General features: G+C 41.8%; 1 protein-coding gene across 6 annotated transcripts in view; it reads right to left on the bottom strand.

Annotated features, from left to right (window-relative positions):
* Positions 1-1,385: 1,385 nt before the first annotated feature.
* Positions 1,386-9,787, bottom strand: part of mlst8 (MTOR associated protein, LST8 homolog (S. cerevisiae)) — a 35,256-nt gene continuing 26,854 nt past the window's right edge. For all 6 annotated transcript variants that reach the window (XM_078240269.1, XM_078240268.1, XM_078240267.1 and 3 more), the window contains 4 exons: positions 5,924-6,076; positions 5,552-5,676; positions 3,066-3,229; positions 1,386-2,170 (listed from right to left, as the gene is read on the bottom strand). In XM_078240269.1, the coding sequence (XP_078096395.1) occupies positions 2,052-2,170; positions 3,066-3,229; positions 5,552-5,676; positions 5,924-6,076 (561 nt within the window). In that variant the 3' untranslated portion in view covers positions 1,386-2,051. The remainder of the gene's footprint in view (positions 2,171-3,065; positions 3,230-5,551; positions 5,677-5,923; positions 6,077-9,787) is intronic.

Here is a 9,787-nt window from a genome sequence, read left to right as displayed (position 1 = left end):
GTTGAAGGCTGAGCTGTAGTCAATAAATAGAAGCCTGACATAGGTATCTTTGTTATCTGGGTGTTCTGAGGCTGAGTGCAGGGCCAGGGAGATGAAGTCTGCTGTGAATGTGTTGCGGCAGTAGGCCAACTGTTGCGGATCCAGGCAGTCCGGGAGGCTGGAACTGTTTTGTGCCATGACTAACCTTTCGAAGCACTTCATGATGATGGATGTCAGATCCACAGGACGATAGTCATTAAGGCATGCTACTTGGCTTTTCTTTGGTACTGGGATGATGGTCGTCTTCCTGAAGCAGATAGGGACCTCAGATTGTTGTAAAGAGATGAAGATGTCTGCGAATACCCACGCCAGCTGATCCGTGCAGGATCTGAGTGCTCGTCCAGGTACCCAGTCACTTTCCGTGGGTTGACCTTCGAGAAAGCTGCTCTGACATCTGCAACAGTGGCCTCAGATACAGGTTCATCCGAGGCTTCCAGGGTGGAGGGCATGCTCTCGCTGACCTCTTGCTCAAAACGGGCGTAAAATGCATTAAGCTCATCAGGGAGGGGTGCGTTGGAGCCGGCGATTTTACATGCCTTCATCTCGTAGCCTATTATGTCTGGCAGATCTTGCCATAATCGGCAGGGGAGTGTGTGGCTAGACTGGGACTCTCGCTACGTGGAATCAAATCAAATTGGAAGGCTGAAAAGGTCACAGCAGCATTAAAAATAAAAATGTTTGGAGGGAGGAACGGATGATCTGTAGCAAATTCAATAACAGGCTGAAATGAATTCCACCTGTTTTGCACATTTGCTCTGGCATTGATTAGAAAGGCTCTCCTTAACCTGAACTCAATTATAATATTCAATCCAAAGAAGTCTGAACTGGAAGGGAAGAAATGCCTTGTACAGTTTATCAGGGTCCACATGCTCTATGGCACCCTATCTGTTTAGGTGGGCAGATCTCAGATCCAAACAATTGGTGAAAGGTCATCAACTCAAAACTTTAATTCTGTCTCTCTCCATAGATGCTGCCTGACCGCTGAGTATTTCCAGTATTTTGTTTTTATTTCAGATTAAGTATCCACATTTTTTGCTTTTGTATATATTTCAGAGACACTAGCTAGTTCTAAAATGACACCAGCTATTTAGAGACAAGAGAGAAAAAAAAGACTTGCATTTATATAGTGCCTTTTGACTCTATAGGGCAGCCCAAAGATGGCAGCTTAATAATAGAATCTTGTAAAACCCCCTTGCACAAAAAAATGAAAGCAGCATCCATTCGGGTATAGAAATAATTTTTATTTGTGTGCAATGTTAATGATTTTCCTCCGTAGCAGCAGTTTGATGATTCAGGTGCTCACGAACTGCATGGTAAAATCACAGGTCCAAATTCTCTCTCTGTGCAATTTGTGAGGTGGTTGTGTCACTGGCATAAATATGTTCACTTGCTGCAGATCAAACGACTTCCATTGTAGGAGTAAAAATAAACCAGCACAAATTTGAATTCTAGTGTTATTAATTAGCTTCTCTCCTGGATCAGTACTTGTACATAGCAGGAAAAATAACATCAGGGAGCTTACACTTCACACTATGCAAGATATCCTTAATTTATACCCTCAAAACACTCACATCATCACTACCAGCAATAAACCTGTACTTACCAATACCTCATCCCAGTATTAGAAAGCTTACGGTATGCTTCAGATGGTCCAAATTTGGAAGCACAGTATCTAGAATTGTGTTGCTGGGCATTTCTTTTCACAGTTCAGGTGGACACGATATGAAAATATCACTCAGCTCTGTGCTTTGCTGAAATCTTGGTGTGAGAACTGAAGTTTACTGGGCCATTACCACTTCACAGGTCACGTCATAGTCAAGCCTGCCAAAGGTGCATGCAGAAATGTTCCAGTCCTCAGCAGCTCGGACTGATTTTGTCTTTTCAGAGACTTCCAAAATACTAATCTGGCTGGGAGCTGTTTCAACAACAACATGGAACTGGAAAAGGAACAGCGGTGAAGAGAGCGATGGAAGAATAAAAGAGGGGAGAAGGCAAGCATCCCATGGAAATCTTCAGCCCAGCACACTATCATTGAAGGCTAGGCAGACTACTGCTTTCTGATGGCCACTGTACTCCCGTTTAATTTCACCAGTCTCCACACACCACAACCGTGCAAGGTTATCCGAAGAGGCTGAATGGAAAGAAGAATGTTACCTTTCAGTACGCAAAGAATACCTATCGGCCATATTTAGATTTATGGATTAAAATCATCTTAACGCACTTTAGAAATGGCTTGAGCTAATTCAATTGTAAAACCCTCACAAGCAGCCTCACTTAGTGGATAAAATCAGCACTATCTGAATGGTTGTGTCAGGCTAATGTGCTTTTAGAAGAAAGAATCTGCATTTATTTAGCATTTCTCACAACCATGGCATGTTCCGATGCTTTTTACAGCTAATCAAGTACATTTGAAGTGTAATCATTGTTTAACTAGAAGCAGCCAATTTCCTTTCAGGAGGTCCCACAAATAGCTTTGAGATACATCACCAATCTGTATGTTTCAGTGATGTTGGTCGAGGGATAAATAGTTGGCGAGGAGAATTTCCCTGCAAGTTTTCAAAATATACCATTGAATATTTTACATCCATCCAACAGATAAATTGGGGCTTCAGTTTAACATCTCTTTCTAAAGCCAGCAGCTCCAACAACATAGTACTCTCTATTATTCTGGAGTGTCAGTTTAGATTATGTGCTCAAATCCTGGAGTGGGACTTGACCTCGTGACATTAGATTTAGGGCCACTGAGCCAAAGCTCAACTTACAAAGCAAAGTATGCAAAGTCTTCAGTTTTATTCCAAACCCAGCACATTTCCAAAGTGGTCTGCCACATATCATTTCCATTGTTAGCCTGTGAGACTTTACTTTGGCATCACGATATAAAGTAAGGAATCAATGAGGCTATTCAGAGATCCAAATTCTTCCAGGAACTCAATCGTGTCTCAGCATCGATCTTCATGAAACCTGCTCGGCACCAGTGTAAACAATGCTAAAATGGAACCAGCTTATTTTTACAGTAGTCTTCTTACCTGTGACAATATATTGTGAATCCCCAGAGAATGCACAGTCCCACATCCAGCCCCGTGACGTCTCTCCTGGATTGTTGCTCTTGATGCTAAGCTCTGTCATCAGGGAGAAGTTTGAAGTCCTCCATATTTTACAGGTTTGGTCAGCTGAGCATGTAGCAAGAAGTCTGTCAGGAAAGATAACAACGCTAATAGTGGCACTGCAATACGATTCATATTAACAGGGCCAATTAATGTGCAAGTGCTCTAGGATATGTATAATGATGATTTCAAGCAAGATAGTTATAAAGCACACCGTTAACAGTGTTTTGAAGTGGAATCAACCCATAATACACAATATTGGGGTAGCTAAAGAAGCATTGTTCTAAAATACATGTGAGGCTTCATTAGCCTTAGCCTTCCTGACATACTCAGATGCTTTTGATGTTGGTGATATGTTCATCAGAAAGGTAATTCTCAACATAGCTAATTTGTCTCCGATAAGGTCTCCTTTCAATGGCCTGTACACTTCCAGGTCCATTTGGTCATTTGCCCCATGTTCAGCCAGTGTTCAGTTAGAAAACTGAACAAAACTTTTGGGAGGGGGGGGGGACATTTAAATCAGCAGCAGAAGCAATGGAGGCGCAATAGCTCTCATTAGAAAAACAGTCACTGCAAAGGATTGAGGATAAAGAAACTACAAGCAGCATTAAGCACTGCTAACTGATGAATACACACCAACTATCTATAGTGGGAGGTAGCAGCTGTACACCTCAATACCTTATTCTGCCATCTGTCACCGCAGATCTATCACCAGCTTTTATTACAATAGAGTCTTGTGCACATCCAGGTGAAACATTAAAGCAGGATTTTGAGCAATGTTTTTGACTTGGCTAATAAGCATCAACAATTTTAAATAACCGATATACGCATGCACACATGAACCCAGGCACACACAAACCCACACACAAAGGGTTTAGTAATCCATTTTAAGGCAGAAATTCAGAGCTAACACCACATTGAATTAATGCAGGAGTTAGGAATCCCACTGCAGAAGTACTTGACATATTCATAAATTCTATAAACAGAGTGTGGGGCAAAAGTTTTTACAGCCAAATCAAGTAATAAGTACTTTTTTGAGATTGTTATACTTTTACTTCTAGTACCAAATTAAGATTACTTTTTTCTCAGTTGGCCGTTGCAATGACAATTCACAATTTAAATAGAGGAAAGACTTGTGCTTATAAGGCATGTTAGCATATCTCCAGGAACATTTTAAAGTGCTCCACACATAACTATTTACTTTGAAAATGTAGCAAATGTTATGTAAGAAAACCTGGCAGCCATGTGCAAATAAACAATGCCTTCAACAGCATGGAAAGATATGAAGATCCTTGGGAAGGTGCAGAGAAGATTTGCCTGAATGGTTCCAGTATGCCGTGGCTATAAGGTTAGGATAGGACAGAGGAGATTGAGAAGAGATCTAATAGATATATACAAGATTATGTCAGGTTTGGTTAAAGGTAGACAAAAAAAAAAGCTGTTCCATTTAGCTAAAGGCACAAGGACTAGGGGACATCAATTTAACATTTTGAGCAAGAGATACACAGGAGAGTGCAAGCAAGTATTTATTTTATGGATCAAATGCTAATGACCTGGAACTCTCTGCCAATGAGGCAGCTGTAAGTGATCAGTGATTTCAAAATAAAACTGGATAGGTATTGGAGGGAAATAAACTTAGAGTTATGAGGGTAAAGAGGGAGAACGGGATAGAGAACAGGCATGTTCAAAGGGCACATAGCTTCCTTCTGTAATGATTCTATGAGATGAATGACCTGCTGATCTGTTTTTGAGGGTATTGACTAAGGGAGGAATGTCAGCGGGAAAATCACCTTCTCTGAGGAGGACCAGGATTAGCAGAAGCACGAGGAGGTGCAGTGTCAATGTGGCAAGCACAGGAACATCACTGGTAGTCCTACACAAAGTTTGAAGGACAAGGATAAGAAGCATCGGTGCCTTCGTACTTGAACTAGTGGAGCAAGACACTGACAGCCAGTATTGTAAGACAGAGTCCACCAATTCAGTACAATGCTCAGACTATACTTTAAAGGAAACAGCATAGATGGATTAAGCAAATTACAAAGTTTTCAGATGTGTATTGAAACAGTTGATGAGGAATCCATCTTTTACTATAATCTGGTGAAGTCTGCTAATAGTTTTGCTTAATTTTGCCTCTAATAATCTTGACTGTACATACATTCTATCGTTGTATTACCTGCCCATGTGTGGATTTACTGGTTCTACAGCACACTTTCACAGGAAGCAGGGTAATTGACTATGCTCTTTTACAGATTAATTTGTAAATATGTCATGTTTTGGATCACAGGCAAGGTACTTTGCAGCGGCCTCAAGTTGGACAATCTTCTTATGACACCCCTCACTGGTCAGTATCACAAGTGAATGTGAGAGTTTGGTAGTGGTTAGTACATCACATAAAAGAAAGGACCTACGTGGAATCAGGGCTGAACTTGCAGCGGAGAGCGTAGCGTTTGTGAGCTGGGATTTTAGTTTTGGGAATGAGCTGAGTGACATCGTCGCCAATTCCTCCTGTCAGGTTCCACACATAGCAATTACCCTGGAGAGGAAGAAAGAGCAGAGAAAAAATGGTGTGGGTTAGACTGAAACATCAGTTGGACCATTGACCACACAACCTGTAGGTCCGCGTCCCTCCAGGCACAGTAACTCCAGCTCCCATTGTCATTGGCACCCCATGCAACCCCCCCATCCAACTGCAGGTCTCATTCATGCTGCTCTAATTTGTGCCTTAGTCTGGTTTGGAGGCCAATGAAGATCTATACTTTTCCTGGTTCCAAGTCACTTACTGAACTATTGATCGCTGCCATGTAGCTTGCATCTGGATCTATGTGAACTGCATTGACTGAAACATCTGGCTCAGGAATCAGCTGCTCGTTGTGGTCAGTTTTCAGATCCCAGATGTGAATGGCTCCACTCTGATCACCAACAATCAGCTCTGCCTGCAAAATAATTCACATGGTTCAGAGTACAAAGCAGAGATTTACCTTCCACAATGAGGACGAAAGGGTGAACATATGAAGATTCCTAGATCTGTTGCTGTTAATGTTATTGAATGGTATGCCTGATAACTTCTACAATGACATTCAGACATCTCTAGGAACAAGGGACTTATCAAAAATCTGGGGTTGTTCTCCTTTAAGTACAGAAGATTAAGGGGAGATTTAATAAGGGTTTTGATAAGTTTTCTCAGGTAAAATTATTTCTACCAAGCGGAGAATCAGAAACCAAAGGATACAGGCTTAAACATTATTGGCAAAAGAACTAGGAGAGATGAGGGAAATTTTCCTTTTATACAAGTTACCATGATTTTGAATCTACCATTGAAAAAGGGGGATGGCAGCAGATTCAATATTAATTTTCAAAAAGGAATCTGATATATGCATGCAAAGGGAAAAATAACAGGGCTATGGGGAAAGGGCGGAGCTGGTTAGATTGCTTTTTCAAAGAGACAGCATTGACATAATGGGTTGAATGGCCTCCCTGTGTTGTCAGATTCTATCAGTGATCCAAGCTTTAAAAGAACTCTATTTTCCCCATATCCCATGTGTATACATCAGCATCAGATCGTGAGCTACCCTGCCATGTTCCCCATATATCATTGCTACCTCTTTGCAGTAGTAAGACTTATTAGAAATAACAAGAGTATTAACTATCAAAGAAATGGCAGGGCTGCTTCAACCTCTAGTGTGCACATCCTGTGCTATGTGGGAACTCTAGGACACTTCCTATGTCTTGGATAACCATTTATGCAGGAAGTGTCAACAGTTGTAGTACCTTGAGCTCCAGGTTTTGAAACTTGAGCAGAAGTTGATATCACTGTGCTGCATCTGAGAGTTTCGCGGGTAGCAAGTTTATAGATGTAGTCACCCCACAACTTAAGAGTATGCAGGGAGGGAGCAAATGGATGACCACCAGTCAAAAATGATCAAGCAAGTAGTGCAGGAATCTCCTGAGTGCATCCTACTTTGTAACCTGTATTCAGCTCTGAATATTGACAAGAGCAATTATTCATCTGGGGAGTATAGCCTGAGCCAAGTCCTTGGCACAACAGCCAACTCAGTTGTACATAAGATACAAAGAAGATGGGAAAAACAATAGTGATAGCTGAGTTGATACTGAAATAGATAGGTATTTCTGCAGCCACAGAAATGAATTCAGAATAGTATGTTGCTTCTCTGGTGTCAGGGTCACAGATGTCACTGAGTGGCTGCAGAACACCCAAAGGGGAGGGAGTGAAGAGCCAGAAGTCGTGGTCCACTTGGTACAAACAGCATAGCTCGAAAGAGTGATGTGGTCCTACAGTCAGAATTTAGGGAGCTGGGTGAGCTACCAAGCAGGACCTCACGGGCAGCACAGTGATTAGCACTACTGCCTTGCAATGCCAGGGACCCAGGTTTGATTCCCGGCTCGGGTCACTGTCTGTGCAGAGTCTGCACGTTCTCCCCGTGTCTGCATGGGTTTCCTCACGGTGCTCTGGTTTCCCCCAACAGTCTGAAACACTGGTTAGGTGCATTGGCCATGCTGAATTCTCCCTCAGTGTACTCAAACTTGCGCCGGATTGTAACGACTAGGGGATTTGCACAGTAATTTCATTGGTGTTAATGTAAGCCTACTTGTGACTAATAAATAAACTTTAAGTAGTAATCTCCAGATTACTCCCAGTGCCATGCACAATTGAGTATTGAAATAGGAGAACAAAGCAGATGAATGTGTGGCCAGGAAGATGGTGCATAGAACAGTACAGCACAGAACAGGCCCTTCGGCCCACGATGTTGTGCCGAGCAGGAGGGAGAGCTTTAGTTTCTTGGAACGTTGAGACCAGCTCTGGGGCAAATGGTCCTGTACAGGCCGGACTGGTTGCAATGAAATAGAATCATGACTAAGTTCCTTGCAGGGAATCTTGCTGGTGCTATTTTGGAGGGCTCAAATTAACTTGGCAGGTGTGTGGCAATCAAGAGATAATATCAGAGAGGAGTTCTAACGCAACCAGATTATTGGTAGAGATAGATCGCACTAGAATAAAGAAGAGGAAGTTAATAGGTCGGGTCAGAGTAAAGTAGTAAATAATAAAGTCTAAATCATGTTTACTGTGCATTTATGTGAATACACAGAATCTGGTAAATAAGATTGGTGAGTTACAAGCGCAGATTACCATGTGGAAATACAGTATGGTAGCTAAAACAGAAGAACAGGACGGGGTGTTAAATATTCCTGGATACAAGGTGTTCAAGAAAGATTAAAAAGGAAGAAAAAAGGGGAGGAGCGGCAACACTCATTAAGAAGAGCATTGAATGCTGGAGAAAGAAAATGTCCTAGAGGAGGGTCAAGGACAGAATCTGTTTGGCTAGAGCTAAGGAACGAAAATGGCACATTTCATTGCTTGGTGTAGTCTATAGGCCACCTACTGGGAAGGATGTGGAGGAACAAATTTGCAAGAAAATTTCAGAGGTGCAAACAATATAGGGTAGTTATAATGGGGGGCTTTAATAATCCGCATATAGACTGCGCTAGTAATCATGTAAAGGGCAGAGAGGGGCAAGAGTTCCTAGAGTGGGTTCAAGAAAACTTTTTACAACAGTATGGTTCCAGCCTAATGAGAAAGGAGGCACTGTTAGATCTGGTTCTTAGGAATGTGGTGGATCAAATGTCAGCAAGAGAACATTGTTAGGGGACAGTAATCATTGTATCATAAGGTTTAAGCTGATGATGGAAAAGGACAAAGAACAGTCCTGTGTAAGAATGATTAACTGAGGGAAAGCCAACTTCAATGGGGTAAGAACGGATCTGGGCCTAATTAATTGGTGTCAAATGTTGGCAGGTAAAAAGGTAGCTGAACAATGAGCTTCCTTCACAGAAGAGATATTTTGGGTACAGTCAAAAGGTATATTCTCTTGAAAGGTGCCTTGCCCTTGATAGGGCGAACAAAGCCAAACTCCCTTTATGACAGAAGAAACAGAAATTAAGACAGATGTCAGGTAAAAAACGCAACTGAGAATTAAGCTGAATCTTGAAGGTTCTGAGTGGAGAAAAAAAAAGCAAATAAGAGAAGCAAGGAGGGAGTATGAAAAGAGACTGACAGCTAGGGTCAGATCAGCTGAAGCAGTTAAAGGCAGTTAGATCAACAGTTCTTAACTCTGCCAACTTCAGACATGTCTTAAGAGAACTCACCATTCAACCAGCGAAAAGTACCCAATCGGACAGCGCTTACAGACAGCGGATAGCAACAGAAGAACCTCCAAATCTTTTCCAAGCCACCAGACCTGGCTGTATCTAGTTTTTTTTGAGAGTGACTAAGATTCTGTTATTACTGTTTTGGTACTGAATGACCCTTGTCTTTATTTGAACAGCATTTCAGTCGAACCATCCTTTAATTAAAATTTTTACTGGTTTAGTTCAAGTTCCAAGTTGGTTCAATAAAATAAGTTGTTAATTATTCACTTAAAGCCACCTTTAGGAAGGAGCACTGTGTACAGTTGTGGTCACCCTATCGTAGAAAGGATACTAAGCTAGAAAGAGTGCAGGTAAGATTTACTCGGATGCTACCGGGACTTGATGGTTTGAGTTATAAGGAGAGGCTGGATAGACTGGGAATTTTTTTCTCTGGAGCGTAGGAGGCTGAGGGGTGATCTTATAGAGGTCTATAAAATAAT

Source organism: Mustelus asterias, chromosome 23 (assembly GCF_964213995.1).
Source record: "Mustelus asterias chromosome 23, sMusAst1.hap1.1, whole genome shotgun sequence".
In the NCBI taxonomy this organism is placed as follows: domain Eukaryota; kingdom Metazoa; phylum Chordata; class Chondrichthyes; order Carcharhiniformes; family Triakidae; genus Mustelus; species Mustelus asterias.
The sequence above is the reverse complement of the archived record's forward strand: the minus strand, read 5'-3'. Positions and strand labels throughout refer to the sequence as shown.